We start from the raw sequence: 18,851 nt of genomic DNA on the forward strand, positions 1-18,851 counted from the left end.
TAGAAACCAATAAATGAGAAGTACATTATTACATCTTACTTGTCTGAGGTCAATGAATGCTAGCTGCAGAGTATCCCCTTGGAATCCTGGAACGGGCTCAGAGCTGGCAAACACTATTTTAAAAAAAAAAGAATAAAAACAAGATTGCAAAATATACGTTTAACCACGAAATTAATTTCTACTCATTACAAATGTATTATAATATTTACAAGTAATCATTTCAAATGAAGACTATTTATAACCTTCAATTTTCACCACTGAGAATGTTCTCCACACCCATTACCACGAATATTTTAATAATTTTAAACTTCCAATCTGCCATTTAATTACTCTAATCCTTAATTACAATAAATTTTAAATAGTTATCCATTTAACTTTTGTAAAAGTTCAAGGGTAGTAATATACTTCAATCAAGAAAAGTTTTCTGACTCTTTTTAGCCTTAAGTGAATGATTATAGAAGCATTTTGAAACTATACCAATTGCACGGTTGTCAACATATTTCAAAACATGGGCTTTGTTACAGAATATGCTCTACACAAATCCTACTCTAGCTAACAGCGATAATAGGCAGCCATGTAAGAAGTCAGTTTTACATGCAGTTTTACATTTTACAGCAAGTAAAATGTTCAAAGTAGCAAAATGAGGATGATGTAGGAATGCCTGTTCATTTTTTTTTAATAATTTTTTTCCATAATGGAATCCCACCTCTTTAAAAACTAAGAGACATCTTAAGACAAAATAGATTTCTTAAGACAGATTTCTTAATATCTTTAGACGAAAAATATTTTGAAAGATATTTTTCAACAACTTTTTTTTTGGCCATACCGCATGGCTTGCAGGATCTTAGTTCCCCAACCAGGGATTTAAAGCAGGGCCACCACAGTGAAAGCGCCTATCCTAACCAATGGACCACCAGGGAATCTCTTTCAACAACTTTTTTGTACTTAAAAAAAGTTAATACTAGTAACATAGCTTTGTTTAGTTAGTTGAAGACAATCTCAGTACTAGTTATTTTGAAAACAAAAGCCTTGTGGCTCATAAAAAAGGCCCTATCATTTTACACACATGCTTCTCTCGAAAGAATATGAACGCCTGCCACCACTCTCCCTCCCCATTAATATATGAGTTTTCTTAGAGAGTCTTATGGATTTTCCATTTGTGAATTTATCTGAGCCAGTATTTTAGAAACCACTTACATTGTTAGCCTATATAGATCTTGGAATAACAAATATAATTCTTAACTTTAGTATATTCTGCATGAAATATAGTTTAGAAAGGCTCAAAAATCAACATCTAAAAACAATAAATAGATGAAAGCCTAGCACAGCTTAATTTATTTGGCAGTTTTGGAGAACGAAGAATTCAAATTAAGTTTTTTTTGTTGATGTTGTTTTTAAGTTAATTATAATTTTTGCTTTAAGCATCAAAACTTTTTTTCATCGTAAGCATTTTTTGATAAAATTTTAAACTGCATCATAATACTTTCCCTATCTTTTTTTTTTTTTTTTTTTTTTTTTGCAGTACGCAGGCCTCTCACTGTTGTGGCCTCTCCCGTTGAGGAGCACAGGCTCCGGACGCGCAGGCTCAGCGGCCATGGCTCACAGGTCTAGCCGCTCCGCGGCATGTGGGATCTTCCCAGACCGGGGCACGAACCCGTGTCCCCTGCATCGGCAGGCGGACTCTCAACCACTGTGCCACCAGGGAAGCCCTCCCTATCTTTTTTTTTTTAGAATACTAAACACTATATAAACGTTTCTTATTTCTCTTCGTTGATAACCATTAAGAACACTTTTTATTCTATACAATAAATTCCCAGGGCTGCTACGGTATTAACAGCTGTTTTCTATTACATTAAATAGCTCAGAATGCTGTGTTGTTTGAGTTCTTGCGTCTATCTTTAATAATTTTTCTGCCTTCTCTCTTACAGTTTTAACATAAATTCTTACTCCCTCCTCTCTCACTCATCTCTTATTATGTTATCTTTAATCTTCTTGAGCAGGTAGGTAAGCTAATCAATTACTAGAATAGTATCTAAAGTAAGAGCAAATACAGCCTGAGCATGGGCCTCTCCCACAAGTAGGTGAATGAGTTTATATATGCCTTTGAGTAAATGTACCTTTCAGTTACTCAGTTACACCATTTCCCTCCTTACTTCTTGGTTCTCTGCTGGGTACTAAGTAGCTATGGCCATTAGACAGGTGACTACATTCACCTTTCTCAGGCCCCCTATTTCCAGAAAACTAAGATTCATTCAAGCAAATCTAACCATATTTTTCATTGTTTACTATAATTTACTCACATCACTGTCTTTTCATACAATGAAAAGTAGAATACTTTCATACTGTGGCAACTCCATCACCCACTACCATTGCCCAGATAATTGAATTGCCTCTTTTTAGTAACATGAGATCTTAATTGAAAAATAACAAGCAAAATTCTAATAGCTTATTAAAAGTAGATTTTTTTTTTAATCTAAAAAGTACTTTTCTTAAGACCATCCAGCATATCATTGGCTTTCGTGGCAAGTCTCAGGCTACTGTTTCCAAGTAACAATTAACTATGAATTCCTTAATGGTCTCTAATCAAGGCTGTATATGTTAGCTCAGCTTCTACCATCACCACATATACATACACACATAAAGACTTCCTATAATACAGAGAGACTTACTTTATATATCAGGCATAAAAATCAGCTCAATTTCAATTATACGTCGATTATTATGCACTTAATCTTCCAGAATTTTTCTACACTGAAAATAATCTGTCATTTTTCTTCTCTCTCAGTTCCTATTTAAGATACTATAGTTTAATAAGCCCCATTGCTTGGCATTAATCCAAAGAGCTTAGAGTCAAAATTATAATAGTACCATAAATTTATATAGCACTTTATAGCTTACAAAGCACTTTCTCACATGCCATCTTCTTTAATCATCATAATAATTTATCTTAGTAAACAGGGCATGCAGATGATGGATCACAAAATCTTGCAGCTAGAAGAGACACCCCCCTTTGAAATATCTCCAACAGTCCTCTGAAGGCTCCGTTTAAAACTCACCAAGTTCTTCATTTTATAGGGCAGAAAAATTAAAATTGAAGTGATTTGCCCAGATCACATAGCTAATTTAGATTTCCTGACATTCAATTCATTGATCCAGAATCTGATTAAGTATTCAGCCTGTCATCTTTTATGCCATCTCTTCTAAGAACCTAACCAATATGGAAGTGAAATTCACTAGTTTATAGCTCTCAGGTCTTTTCTCAAATATTTTTTAGGGATAGGAGGCTTCATATTTTTTCCTTTACTTCTTTAAAACTCAAATGCAGTCAATTCTGTTGGTTTTATCCTCTACAATATCTTCAGTCTGAATCTGTCTCTACCTCAGTTCAAGCTATCATCATTTCTTGCTTGCATTACTAAAATACATTCCTATCTGGTCTCTCTGCTTCTTGTGTGCCACCTTTCCATCTACTTCTCCCAGTAAGATGTAAATGTGATTTATGCCACTTCACAGTTTAACACCTTTCAATGGTTCCCCATCACATTCACAATAAAGCAGGACAAGTAAGATCCTTTATAACCTGGCCTTTGTCTCTCTCTCTAGCCTCATCTCTTACCACCTTCCTAGGGGCACCTTAAACTCCTTCCATTCCAAACCACCTGCATTTCCTTGTATATGCCACAGTCTCTTACCGAGTACCTTTGATCCTTCTGCCTGGAGCATCCTTCCTCTTCTTTTCCACTGGGTAACTCTTACTTATCCTTCCATTCAATCTACGTCTTCTGTGGAAGACTTCCATTACCCTGCAGCCTGGGTTAGGTCCCTCCTCTGTGATCTCCCTGCAACTTCTGTACACAGCCTAACTATACTACCCATTTTGCTATCTTATAATTGTTTATCTGTCTGGGTTTTCCCACCAGACCATGAACTCCCTGAGGGTAGGAAATATACTTCCATTTTTATATCCCGATCACCTAGTATAATGCCTGATACATAATGAGTAGGTAATAAAAGTTTCTTAAGTGAATGAAGGAAAATTGAACAAATGAACAAATAAATTCTAAGGGGATGCCATCTAATCCTGGTAATTGATACGTTCTCTATCTTATTGATTAGATCTAGAATGATGTTGTCCAACAGAACTTTCTCCAGTAATAGAAATGTTCTATATCTGAGCTGAACTGAATTCTTAGTTTTATTTAATTTTAATTGAATAGTCGCATATGACTACTAGACAGTGTAAATCTAGAACATTCTGTGCATATTTAGTGTATTTATTTCAAAATAACTGAGTGTGGGTAAGAATACTCCAAATGTTTCCTTCAGCCGAAACTAAACTGTGAGTTCTTCCACTAAACACGAAGCTCACAGGAAATAGAGATTTTTTTTTTTAACCTTTATATACTCTGTGCCTGGTGTACAAGAGATATTCAGTAAATGCGTTGAATGAATAAATAATAATACAAATAATTCATTTATACTAATATGGTCCCAATAATTCTAGAGGTAGATTTCAATCTGAACTTTTTAAAGAATTGATGACTGATTTTTGGAATAGCTTTAAGTTTGTCTTCAGATTCCTTCTTGGCTCAAGCAGATTCTCAATTTTATATGATTTGTCATATTTTGGGGTTTCTTTGTTCTCCTCCCTTGTGCCAACTTTTTATTTTTTTTATTTAATAATACCTACTTCCTAATATGATATCTTTGTCATTCAGTCATGCCATTAAGGATAGTTTTTTTGGTTTGTTTTTTTTTTGTGTTTTTTTGTGGTACACGGGCCTTTCACTGTTGTGGCCTCTCCCATTGCAGAGCACAGGCTCCGGACGCGCAGGCTCAGCGGCCATGGCTCACGGGCCTAGCCACTCTGCGGCATGTGGGATCCTCCCGGACCGGGGCACGAACCTGTGTCCCCTGCATCGGCAGGCGGACTCCCAACCACTGCACCACCAGGGAAGCCCAAGGATAGTTTTTAAAAACACACATTGATCTTGGTCTTTCAGTAAGATATTTAAAAATAGTTTCCAGGGCTTCCCTGGTGGCGCAGTGGTTAAGAGTCCGCCTGCCAGTGCAGGGGACACAGGTTCGAGCCCTGGCCTGGGAAGATCCCACGTGCCGCAGAGCAGCTGGGCCCATGCCCACAACTACTGAGTCTGTGCTCTAGAGCCCGTGAGCCACAACTACTGAGCCCGTGTGCTGCAACTACTGAAGCCTGTGCCCCTAGAACCCACACTCCACAACAAGAGAAGCCACTGCAATGAGAGGCCTGCATATCGGAACGAAGAGTAGACCCCGCTCGCTGCAGTTAAAAAGAAAGCCTGCGTGCAACAACGAAGACCCAGCACAGCCAAAAATAAATAAAGTTATTTAAAAACTAGTGTTAAAAATAAATAAATTTTAAAAAATTAAAATAGTTTCCAGGCTTTCTAAAGTTTTTTTCTTTTTTTTCTTAAAGAAAGTCAAAATCTTTGGGTTTTTTTCTCTTAGTGCCTCCTATTTGACTGGTTTTTTTTTTTTCTTAAATTTATTTTATTTTATTTTTGTCTGGATTGTGTCTTCGTTGCTGTGTGCGGGCTTTCTCTAGTTGCAGTGAGTGGGGGCTACTCTTTGTTGTGGTGCGCGAGCTTCTCATTGTGGTGGCTTCTCTTGTGGAGCACGGGCTCTAGGCAAGCAAGCTTCAGTAGTTGTGGCACGGGGACTCTACAGCGTAGGCTCAGTAGTTATGGCGCATGGGCTTAGTTGCTCCGCGGCATGTGGGATCTTCCTGGACCAGGGCTCAAACCCGTGTCCCCTGCATTGGCAGGCGGATTCTTAACCACTGCGCCACCAGGGAAGCCCTGACCATTTCTTTTTTAAAATAAAATAGCTTCATGATATATTCATTTCCCCTTATTTTTTGCTAGAATATGGAACTTAATAATAATGATTCCAAGTTTAAAAATACTTTATTTTAAAATAAATTATTTTATTTTATTTTATTTATTTTTGGCTGCATTGGGTCTTCATTGCTGTGCACGGGCTTTCTCTAGTTGCGGTGAGCAGGGGCTACTCTTCGTTGTGGTGCACAGGCTTCTCATTGCAGTGGCTTCTCTTTGTTGCAGAGCATGGGCCCTAGGTGTGCGGGCTTCCATAGTTGTAGCATGCAGGCTCAGTGGTTGTGGCTCACGGGCTCTAGAGCGTAGGCTCAGTAGTTGTGGCGCACAGGTTTAGTTGCCCCACGGCATGTGGGATCTTCCCAGACCAGGGATTGAACCCATGTCCACTGAATTGGCAGGCTGATTCTTAACCACTGAGCCACGAGGGAAGCCCTGACCATTTCTTTTTTAAAATAAAATAGCTTCATGACATATTCATTTCCTCTTATTTCTTGCTAGAATATAGAACTTAATAATAATGATTCCAAGTTTAAAAATACTCTAAAGTAACATTAGAGGGACTTCCCTGATGGCACAGTGGTCAAGAATCCGCCTGCCAATGCAGGGGACATGGGTTCGAGCCCTGGTCCAGGAAGATCCCACATGCTGCAGAACAACTAGGGCTTTGCGCCACAACTACTGAGCCTGTGCTCAAGAGCCCACGAGCCACACCTACTGAGCCCACGTGCTGCAACTACTGAAGCCTGCACACCTAGAGCCTGTGCTGCACGACGAGAAGCCACCACAATAAGAAGCCCGTGAACCGCAACGAAGAGTAGCCCCCGCTCACTGCAACTAGAGAAAGCCCACGTGCAGCAACAGACCCAACACAGCCAAAAATATAATTAATTAATTAATTAGATTTTAAATTTTAAAAATTTAAAAATTAAAAATTAAAAATAAATAAAATAACATTAGAGATGGAGGTAGAGGGAAAGGCATCACCTTATTGGGAAGGTAAATTTTTGCTGTATCAGTTTAACTGAGAAGAAGATAAGATTGAATTAATTTAGATAAAACTGAAAGTTAAAATTAATACATACTATAGAAGCTGTGATTATAATGACAAAAGAAACCCCTTCCAAATTGGCAATCTATGACGTTTTAAGAGAACAGAGTATCTATAGGCAAAAACATGAATTATTTGTAAATCTAACAAAACTTTAAGCAGGAAAATATGCCCTTCCTGCCCTCAGGATCTATGCACAGATGTACAGGATTTGTATGGGGGGAACAAAGATGGCTAAGAAGTCAGGCTATAAGTATTTATCCTGGCATGAAAATATAAACCTCTGAAATTAAATGCAGAGGGAATAAGTCCTTGAACAATCCTGTCCTAGGCAGACAGTTATTTTTACTGTAAGGTGGATTATTTGGAAAACATTTACACAGGGTAGGAAGAATTGGGAAGTGGAAGAAAAAAATGCCCATGGAATAAGAAGAGCAATAGATCAAAAGATTGAAAAAGAGGGTGAGGAGGCTAGGCTAAATAAACTCTCAAGACTGCTTGTGGATGACAAGGCAAGGACATATAAAATGGAATAATTTCATAACTAAATAAATGACTGACTGTAAATAAAAACAGTCTGCATATTGAAAAGATTTCTCATAATTCCATTTCTTACTAGATCTGAAGATTTAAATTGGCTAGTTAGAACCCAAATTTTGGCTCGGCAACGTATTCTATGTGGACCAGATGTGTCATTAGAAGCGATGACGAAGAGCACCATCTAGTGGTTTTTCTGGTGGTGAAGAACTCATGCCTGGGAGTCAGGGGTCTTGTTAGAATTCTTGACTGTTAAATTCTGTTACATGTGGTTGGTAGCAGTGGAATGCAAGCCTCTAGAACCAACTGCCCCTCTACAGTCATCACCCCGCTCTTATATAAGGTAGTATCTATTCCTCTCCCTTTCTTGGAAAAGGAGCAAAGCAGCCTAAATTTGATACCGTAAATGCCATTAAAACCAGAACAAATTCAAGTAGGCAAAAAATAAAAGAGCATCCAGCTTACTTAAAAAAAATAAAAGACAAATATCCTCTCCATATATACCATCGACATGATTTTGCTTGAACCCTTTTATTTTGGGGTATGGACCTTTTTCAAGGCTAGAATTAGAGGCCCTGGGGTCATAGCCATATACATACAAAAAAATCTATAGAGACTTTCTTTTTTTTTTTTTTTGAGGTGGGCTAAGCCTTTATCCAATTGCAAAAAGACCAAGGCCTTCAAACCTAGAGATTCACCTATTTCTCAATAAATCATCACTGAAAAAGGTACCAGTGCTCTTCAACCTGGAGCTTTTCTAGTGCTTATGAATTTAGGATGTTAGACTCTTAGCAGTCAATAACCTCAATTAGGTATTTGTGTCGAATATATGAAAAAGTACATTCTAGACCTATTCTGAGTACCTCAAATCCTTCTGATTGCCTGATGCTTTGGAAATGTTATTTTGTTAGGGATGTGAAGGATTTCTGAGATACCTTTATAGGAACTTAAGAAGACACTTTTATTTTTTCCTCTATACTGTTGCATTTTTAAGGTGCCTTCTGATGTGACCCAATATATGAGGTGTTTAATAAAACAAAAGCACATACACAGATTTAGAACATCAGCTTTATGCCAAGCTTGGCAAATGCTCCTCCAAGAAGTGATTTCTCTTAAACTTATACAAAATCTGTAACAGGATTAAAGGTTCAATGTAGCTTTGTGGGGGGGCGGGGGCTACGTTTGCAATTCCGAATGGAATACCTTCCTGACTTCTCCAACCACACAGATATAGTAGTATTATTGGTTATGGTCAAGTTAACCAAAAATGTCTACTTCATTCATGCATAAGCCCTACCTAATATTCTCAATCAGTACAACTTTTTATCTAAATTAGGTCTGCTTCTTATACTCTGTCACAGTACCATCTACTTTTCTAGAATTTAACAACTTATAATCATATGTATTAGTGCAGTCATATAATGAATGCCTCCCCACTGGGCCTAAACCCAAAGAGGGTTAGGGGCTTTTTCTGTTTTGTTTACCACTGTATGCCCCTAAATGCCAAGTACTTGGTAGATATGAAGGAATTAATTAATGCATGACTCTAAAGTACCATACTCTTCTTTGCCTTAAATTTTACTACTTCTGGGACTTCCCTGGTGGCGCAGTGGTTAAGAATGTGCCTGCCAATGCAGGACACAGGTTCGATCCCCGGTCCAGGAAGATCCCACATGCCGCGGAGCAACTAAGCCCGTGTACCACAACTACTAAGCTGACATGCCACAACTACTGATGCCCGCGCGCCTAGAGCCCGTGCTCCACAACAAGAGAAGCCACCGCAATGAGAAACCCACGCACCGCAATGAAGAGTAGGCCCCGCTCACCGCAACTACAGAAAGCCCACGTGCAGCAATGAAGACCCAACACAGCCAAAAGTAAATAAAATAAATTTATAAAAATAAACATAGTCATCAAATATGTGAAGAATTTTTATAAATGATCAGTTATATCTATATCAAGAAGTTGAATGGTCTTGAAGAAAATTACAGCAGCATCAATTGGCCTTAACCTTTTTTTTTTAAAGAGGCAGCATTTTATTTATGTACATATGTATGTATGTATGGCTGCGCCACGAAGCATGCAGGAGCTTAGTTCCCCCTGACCAAGGATCGAACCCATGCCCCCTGCAGTGGAAGTGTGGAGTCTTAACCACTGGACCTGCCAGGAAAGTTCCTGGCCTTAACTTTTTGATAACAAAGTTAGGAGAACTCTAGAAAAGCAAATGTAGATTATAGAGACTTCCTGATTTGTTAATTTGTTCATTTATGCAACAAATACTCTATGAGCATAGCATTCTGCATTGGGTGCTGACAATTATAAATTCTATGTTGAATTTAACTATCTATCCTAGATGATTAAATCTCTTCTCTTTCCTCTCTCCTCTTCACCTTCCTCTCCTTTTCTCTTTCTTTTTTTCCCTCTTCATACCACCCACCCCAACCATGGGATGTATTCTTGGGTCTCTTCTACTATGTGAGTCTCTGACTCTAACCACCTAAATCGTATCAAATTTACTCATCCACTAATTTCATGTATTCCCTCCTCCTCCTTTCAAAATGTCTGAAATCCATCTTCTTCTCTTCATTCCCACTGCCCAAAGTCAAGCTCTTTCTATCCTTCACAGGAAAAAGTTTCATAGTCTTTTAACAGGTCTTTCTACTTGTAGTACCTCTCTCATTTCAGTTCAATTTCCACATGACACAGAGTTAACTTTCTATAATATAGACTTCATAATGTCATGGTCCTGATTAAAAAGTTTCAATGGATCTCTATTGCTTATTAAATAAAGTCCAAGCATTCAGAAGTCTACCTTTTCTCAGCCATATCTTTCAACACTTTCAATCATGCATCTTGTAGTCTAGCTATACAAGACCGTATGAAGATTCCCTAAGCATTCTCTCATCACAGCACTTTTGCTTATGCCATTCCCTCTGCTCAGAATGCCCTTCCTTGCTTTTGATGAAACGTGACTCATCCTTTAAGACTCAAATTTCACTTCTATGATAGTCAATCTTTTCAACCCCACGTAGGATTAATTGCTCCTTCTCTACAAGTGATACATACTTCTATAAAGAATTTATGTTCTACTACAGTCATTTACATGTTTGTTTCCTCCCCATCTAGTATGTGAGATCTTTGAAACCTGATTCATCTTTGATTTCCCAGTAATAACAGGTAGTAGGTTCCCATTAAACATCTGAATAAATGAATCTTCCCTACAAATCAGTTGACTCTACACGGAAAAAGTTCAGTTACAGACTGAAATTTGAGCTCAAGCCAATTTAACTCATAAGTATGTGTGTCACAAGGAATACCAGGGAAAAGCGCACACACTGTTTGAAAAAATAAGTGGGTACAGGGGCTTCCCTGGTGGCGCAGTGGTTGAGAGTCCGCCTGCCAATGCAGGGGACACGGGTTCATGCCCCGGTCCAGGAGGATACCACATGCTATGCAGTGGCTAGGCCCGTGAGCCATGGCCGCTGAGCCTGCGCGTCTGGAGCCCGTGCTCCGCAACAGGTTCAATCCCCGGTCCGTGGCAGAGGCCACGGCAGTGAGAGGCCTGCGTACCGCAAAAAAAAAAGAAAAAGTGACTACATAGATGGATCAGTGCTAATTCTTTCACTACCAGAAAAAAACAAAAACTAAAAGCACATGGCTGAATGATATGAGGAACTGAACTATTCTTAACTTTCTACCTCCCCAACTTCAGCTGGTTGTGCTATTTGTTTCTACCTGCAGACTGACATTTTAAGGCCTAGGAAATATATGCATAATGTTTTTACAAAGTAATGAGGATGGAAAAATAATCAAACCAAATTATAAAATTTAATTCAGAATTAAGGCCATTCTTGATGCTTATATTTGATGTTAACCTCTTATTGCTTAAATTCTTTGACTTAAGCCTTTCTTGAGTTACCCAAGATCTTTGGTCGTTTTTGGTATCTAGTTCCTGATCTCTGCTATCTAACTTCCTTGGACTCTGGATTTCTTACTAGTGTAAAACAGACTAGTAGGATTTTATGTTAATCCCACAAACCAGTCACAGACATTTTTTTTTTTGGCTGCATTGGATCTTTGTTGCTGCATGGGGGCTTTCTCTAGTTGAGGCGAACAGGGGCTACTCTTCGCTGCAGTGCGCGTGCTTCTCATTGCAGTGGCCTCTCTTTTTGTGGAGTATGGGCTCTAGGTGTGCAGGCTTCAGTAGTTGCGGCATGTGGGCTCAGTAGTTGTGGCTCGTGGGATTTAGAGCACAGGCTCAGTAGTTGTGGCACACGGGCTTACTTGCTCTGCGGCATGTGGGATCTTCCCGGACCAGGGCTCAAACCTGTGTCCCCTGCATTGGCAGGCGGATTCTTAACCACTGGGTTACAAGTATAAGTGCCACCAGGGAAGTCCCTGGTCACAGACTTTTAAGTAATAGTTTCTGAGCCTCTTGAAGGGAAAGTAATTACTATGAATCAATATGGGTTTATGAAGAATCAGAGTAGTAACATTTTCTTCTTTGAAAAACTAATTAGACTGGTAGATGAGGAAAATTCAATGGCCATTATTATCTCTATATACCAGCAAGGCATCTGGCAAAGTTGCTCATAACTTTGAGCTATGATTTAGATTCAAAACTATGAATTAGATTCAACTAGGGAATTAGCAACTGGCTGAAGAAATCTAAAGATACCCAAGATTTTGAATAATGGATCTAAGTCAATATGAATATATAGACCCATGTAATGTTGTGGTTCTCAAACTTTACAGTGCATCAGTATCACCTGAAAGGCCTACCCAAAAAGAAATTGCTATGTCCTATGCCCAGAATTCACAATTCAGCAGGTGGGGTTCAAGAATTCACATTGCTGGGACTTCCCTGGTGGTACAGTGGTAAAGAATCCACCTTCCAGTGCAAGGGACGCGGATTTGATCCCTGGTCGGGGAACTAAGATCCCACGCGCCACAGGGCAATTAAGCCCACGCACGCGCACCACGACTACTGAACTTGCGCACATCAATGAGGGAGCCTGAGTGCCGCAAACTACAGAGTCCACGTGCTCTGGAGCCCGTGTGCCACAACTACAGAGCCCACGTGTACTGGAGCCCGCGCGCCACAACTAGAGAAGAAAAAACCCGCATGCCACAACTAGAGAGAAGCCCGTGCGCCACAAACAAAAGATCCCGCATGCTGCAACTAAGACCCAATGCAGCTAAAAAAAATAAAGAAAATAAACAAATAAAATAAAATAAAACAAGAATTCACACTGCTAATAAGTTCCCAGATGATACTGTTGCAGCTTATCTGGGAACCATGTTTTGAGAATCACTGATGTACTATATATCAGGATACAGATATCACGTTTTGTTCAACATTTTGCTAATGACCTTGTTAAATAAAAGCATGATTACAAATCTGCAGATGCTATTAAATTTTGATATAAAAAGATCTCAATAGACTAGCTGTGGGACAAATATTAAAATAAAATTTAATAGGGATAATCTTAAAATCCTAAAACAAAAACTAATCATACAAGTATAAGAAAAACAAAGCTTGACAATCACACACAAAAAAAGAGAAAGATAAAGAGATTTTAGAATGCTACAGCTTCAATGATTCAAGAGTATACTCTGGTAACCAAAAAAGGTAGTAACAGTTTGGATTTTACTAATAAAGTACAAAATATGGAACAATGTATTTGATAGTCCAACTACATATTATACTGGTTCCACCACACCTGGGTATCTCTGTATTCAACTTTGGGTGTCAGACATTAAACAGAAGGCAGTCAAACCAGTTTGTTCAAAGAAGAGCTTTGGACCTAAAATCATTATCACATGAGAACAGTAAGAGGAATTGTTTATCTCTGGTCTTCAGAAGATTCAGAAAGATATGAGAGCAGTTTTCATATAATTGGCTTGTGGATAAGACTAGGTTTTCTCTATATGACCCTAAGCGGAACTGCCACCTGTAGTTATCAGACTGCTTACTATACACAGGTGCCCACCTGAGGAGAGGAGTGGGGAGGGAACAGGGGCTGAAATCTAGCTCACATTTCACTTGATAAGTCATGTGCCTTGGTGGGGGTGTCCAGCTGGAAAAAGGGTAAACTTTTTTCTAATTCATAGAAAGGGGACAACACTGGAGGACTTTTTCCCTTCAGTGGGAATATCTTTTCTAATTTGCACAAAGGCACAATATGGACTAGTGGTGACTCTAGCCCTAACGCAGAACTAGGTACATTAGGAGAAGTTTAGAAAAAACAACTGCAACTCAATGTGAGAAATTGACAGAGTAATATATTAAATGCAAACTCATTTTCTGAAGAGTAGTTAATCTCCCAAATTAAATGTTCAAGGAATAGCTGGACAACTACTTGACGGGGTTATTTTAGAGTGTGTTTCAAGGTAGAGGAGTATGTGAGTATGTCCTACTAGGCGGGTGGTGAAACTCAATGGTCGTTTAGTTTCTAGGATTCTACATCTGAACTATCTGCCTGTTTTCTCCATATCCCAGTTGATTCTTAAGGCATCCAGATTCCTTCTCTTCACAAATTTACCATACATTCTAGCCTTCCTCTTACCTAGCCAAATTCCTCTTCCTGTCTCCCTTTCTCCTTCCCTTTCTCTGTGTGTAGAAAGCATACACACAGCATTAATACTGAAAATAAACCTTGTATTTTAAAAAATTGCTTTCTTCCAGATTAAAAAACAAAAATACAAAAACACTATTTAAAATAGGGATGAAGGGAATTCCCTGGCAGTCCAGAGGTTAGGACTGCATGCTTCCTTTACAGGGGGCACAGGTTCGATCCCTGGTCAGGGAACTAAGACCCTGCAAGCTGCGTGGCGTGACCAAAAAAAAAGGGGATGAAAACTAAAATTCTCTGAACATATTATTAGAGAAAGCTAAGTTCCATTTTTAAGTGATTTATATATCAATCACTAAAAGTCATGAGTTGGGGAGTAGATAATTCTTTTGCACCAGAAAGAGAGTGGAATAGACATGAAAAATGTAATGTCAGGGAATTCCCTGGTGGTCCAGTGGTTAGGACTCTGAGCTTCCAATGCCGGGGGCCCAGGTTTGATCCTTGGTTGGGTAACTAAGATCCCACAAGCCTCGTGGTGTGGCCAATGGGGGAAAAAAAAATGTAATGTCAACTTTTATTTGTTCAGTAAGTACTGAATGCGTGATACTGTATTAAGTAATATTTGATAAAAATTAAGGAGCAGAGCCAACCACAGCCATAATCTTATAGGAAGCTGAGTTATCTTTTGTGGTTTGCCTTTGAGTCCTGGTTTCTCCCTTTCCATGTTTATAGTACCAGAACCTTGGCCCCCATCAGGCTAGGATTTATTCCTCTTGCACTTGACCCCAGACATCTTTAACTGAGTTATACCTTATACTTAGGAATAATCTCTTCCAAGAGATTAGTCTTTTAAGAAAACATCAACATCTTAAAAGCAGCCTTCAGTAACTCCACCCAAATAAGTAACTAGAGGGAGAAACTGTCCTATGATGTAACAGAGAGGCAAAGTTTTGTGTTTTTTGTGCCTTTCTCTAAGTATAGTTAGGCTTACTCTTCATGGAGAGGTAAGAGGACAGAGAAAATCTCTAGGTGCCTGAAGCTGCCTAACCAAACAGTAATTTCCATTTTTTAACAAAAATATCTAATTGAGAAGACACAACCAAATACGAATAAAGGGCTCAACCACCCTCAAGCAATATTTATGTAAAATGTTTACATAAACATTATCATACTGAAATGATCTCATAAGACAACTTTTTTTTTTCTTTTGGTGTGCGGCACAGCTTGTGGGATCTTAGGTCCCTACCAGGGATCGAACCCAGGCCCTTGTAATGAAATCGCGGAATCCTAACCACTGGACCGCCAGGGAATTCCCTCGTAAGATAGCTTTTAAAGAACTTTAAGAAATCAGTTTCAAATTATTTGTAGAATGAATTAACAATTACTTTGACTTAGAAACATTTTAAAAAGTGCTTTTTGGGGCTTTCTGGTGGCGCAGTGGTTGAGAGTCCACCTGCCAATGCAGGGGACACGGGTTCGTGCCCCGGTCCGGGAAGATTCCACGTGCTGCGGAGCGGCTGAGCCCGTGAGCCATGGCCGCTAAGCCTGCGCGTCCGGAGCCTGTGCTCTGCAACGGGAGAGGCCACAACAGCGAGAGGCCCGCGTACCGCAAAAAAAAAGTGCTTTTTGGTAAGTATTTTTGTAAATACAAGATAAATATCATTTTGTAAACGATAGTTTTATTTTGAGAAAGAAATATATAAAGGTTTTCTAATTAGAGAAAATTAGAAATGCTTTCTAGGAAAAGAAAATGAATCCTTCTCTTCCCTAGGGAAAAACTATCTTTCTTTTGCTTTGTAGATCAGTATTTCTCTTTTTTTGAAGGAAACAGGTGGGTTTTTTAAAACTTTGCATTTCTTTTTTTGTGTAATAAACAATTCATCTTGATATATATAGAAGCAGACAAATATTTTTTACTTGTTGAAAAAAAAAATCTGTCACTCCTGCTTCAGGTGCAAGCCACTGACATTTAATTTTTTAACATCTTTCACAGAGAATATATTATTGCAAAATCTGCCCAAATAAATATTTTATAATCCTTCTTGTGCCCCACTGATTTTCAATTTATCAACAGTGGTGCCTGGCTAAACTGTCAACCAGGGATTTTTATCATTTAATCAATGTACCATTCATTTGAAAGTAATGCAAAAAATTGTTCCATAAACTCATGTTCTGTATAAGGGTAACCTACATCTAGAAGTATATATAACAAGGCGAATAACTAAATAGCACATTCAATTTTGAAGGTGACTGGCTAATGTCAACATTAGATTATGGAATCTGCTAACTTGTCACCTAAAGAAAATAAAGTGAAAAACAATGGTAAAGGTAAAGACTTGAGAAATTCTTTGGGAAAGAGAATCAAAATTTCAGAATATAAAAGAAGCTTCACTTGGAATGCAGGGTCCTAAGATTATTCTTTAGCAGGTATCTGAAAAGTTATTTACAGGAAAGTAAGAATGACAAACTTGGAATCATTTCATTCACTTACTACAAACCTCAGGAGAGTCCTGGCAAGAAGACAAGAATGACCAAAAGAAGGAATAAAGGAAAAAAAATGAATCATAAATGAATCACCTTTTTAATTATCCAGTCTGGATTGTCACTTCAGTGCCTCTCTAGAGCAGAGGTCCCCAACCTTCCTGGCACCAGGGACCGGTTTCGTGGAAGACAACTTTAACATGGGCAGGGGGTTGGGGGTGAGGGGGTGGATGGCTCAGGCGGTAATGGGAGCGATGGGGGGCGGCAGATGAAGCTTTGCCCGCTTGCCCGCCGCTCACCTCCTGCTGTGCGGCCCGGTTCTGAACAGGCTGTGGACCAGTAGCGGTCTAGGGCCCAGGGGTTGGGGATCCCTGCTCTACAGGCCCTAAATGTGAAAGTGAGATATTTTTCTCTTGTTGAAAAGAAGTTGCTTCTAAGGCTGCCGAAAGTTTAACTGAATCAGGCCTCTTCCCTCCTTTATGAACTATCCTACTATATACCATTTTTTCATATAATTTAAATATAGATTCTTAGAAATGCATCAGATTTAACCAATAAGGTACTTACATTCACACTGTATGACATCTAAGTTAAATTGCTGAACGGCTCCCATGCTTATCTGTTTTAACTCACTGTCCAGGAGCATCTGCATTAATGATGTTGACAGATGCTGGCAGGCTGACATGCAAGCAGTCTGGGCAACTTTCCCCTGTTATACAAATATCCAAACCAAAAAATAAACAAACAAACATATAAATATATCATCGTGTATCACAAAAGTTATATACATGGCATTTTGTTGTTGTTTTTTTTGGTAGAATAGTAATTATTGGCCTTTCTCTTTCTGTATTCTGAGTGGCTGTCTTTTAGCATAGGAATTGAAAGTAATATTCTGTTGACTTGTCCTTCTCAGGATATAAATATCATTAAAGCTCTAACTGCATGCAGAAAAATTAAAGTACAAGTTTAAAACCCATTATTTATTATTTCAGATCTCCTGAAATGCCTCAAGTATTTTTAAAAATGCACATTAAAATATGACATTTGTGACATAAAGTAACTGTCATGTTGACAGAACATTTTATTCATATAATGCTCTTTAAGCTTTCCTTTATAGAGTTAACCAAGACAAGAATTAAAGAAGTTAATAGTGTAATTTATTAGAATTGAAACTATACCTAATATGCTTTATAATATATACTTTGATATGTAATATATAAAATATACTTTATAAAATATACTTTGAGTCATTAAGTCCTTACTTCTAATAGGAACACTAGTTTGTAGCACAGTTTCAATTAGGAGGGAATAAAAGAAGCTTGCATACCAATATGATTTCACAGTCATTTACAGATCTTCATTTAGTTTTAGAAATTAAGTTTTAGAATCATCTGATAATTTAGAAATATGTAGTTAATTGAGCTATAAATACTTGTGGTTGTCTTTTAGTATATATATCATTATATTTTCTACTATAATAAGCTCCTAAAACTCTACATGAATTTTGACTGACAGCCTTGATTCAGGCTATATCTTCTTTAAAATGATAAAAAATAATTTTAAATGTTTAGCCTCCAGATTACTGGGATCACAATACAATGTTGCTTTTAGTATAAACTGTTCTTCTAAGCAGGATTTTTATTTCAACTAAAAGTTTAAAAGAAAATATTACAGAAACTATTTTAGGTAAAGTTTTCTAGTGTACTGCTGCTCCTAGTATGGTTATCTCCAAACCACAAGTATGTGATTTGGTGACGGATTGACTCCCATGATAGGATTCAAAGATCTAGGAACAGGGTTAGAAATAATGACATTTGGAAGATGTGCCGTGTTCTGCCTCATTCTCATTAACAAATATTTACCCAGAGATATTTGATAATTATGTATTTTTCCTACTTATCACAAAGGCCAATAAATCTATAAAATCATGAAAATCTTCCAAACGTAAATGCTATAATAGATACAAAAGTGTTTACACAGGGTTGATCTGTTAGAAAAGTAAGAAAAAACATAAATACATTTGCAAGTTTACTAGAACAGCTGTTCATTAAGTTACACATTTAAAGTCAGACTAGAAACAAGCAACTTTTATGAATCTTTTATGAGTCTTCAGCATGTAGACACTATGCGCAGTGGAAAAACTGTGCATCTGAAATGGAATGCCAATATCTAAATCAAAAACTTTAGAGATAAAAGCTGATGCAAACAATATATTTGACAGATACTGATGAACTGCCAAAAAGGAATGTAACAAACAATGCAAAACCCAGCATGCTTCAAGACCCCCCAAACCCAAGAGGAATTAGTCTAGGAGACATGCAGCTCCATTCCCCA

At 38.2% G+C, this 18,851-nt stretch overlaps 1 protein-coding gene across 6 annotated transcripts in view; it reads right to left on the bottom strand.

Annotated features, from left to right (window-relative positions):
* The window catches only part of EXOC6 (exocyst complex component 6), a 318,511-nt gene that overhangs the window by 35,837 nt on the left and 263,823 nt on the right, over positions 1-18,851 (bottom strand). For all 6 annotated transcript variants that reach the window (XM_060034465.1, XM_060034466.1, XM_060034468.1 and 3 more), the window contains exons 19-20: positions 17,085-17,226; positions 40-113 (exon numbers count right to left, since the gene is read on the bottom strand). In XM_060034465.1, the coding sequence (XP_059890448.1) occupies positions 40-113; positions 17,085-17,226 (216 nt within the window). The remainder of the gene's footprint in view (positions 1-39; positions 114-17,084; positions 17,227-18,851) is intronic.

The sequence above is a fragment of the Delphinus delphis genome, chromosome 16 (assembly GCF_949987515.2).
Source record: "Delphinus delphis chromosome 16, mDelDel1.2, whole genome shotgun sequence".
Taxonomy (NCBI): Eukaryota; Metazoa; Chordata; class Mammalia; order Artiodactyla; family Delphinidae; genus Delphinus; species Delphinus delphis.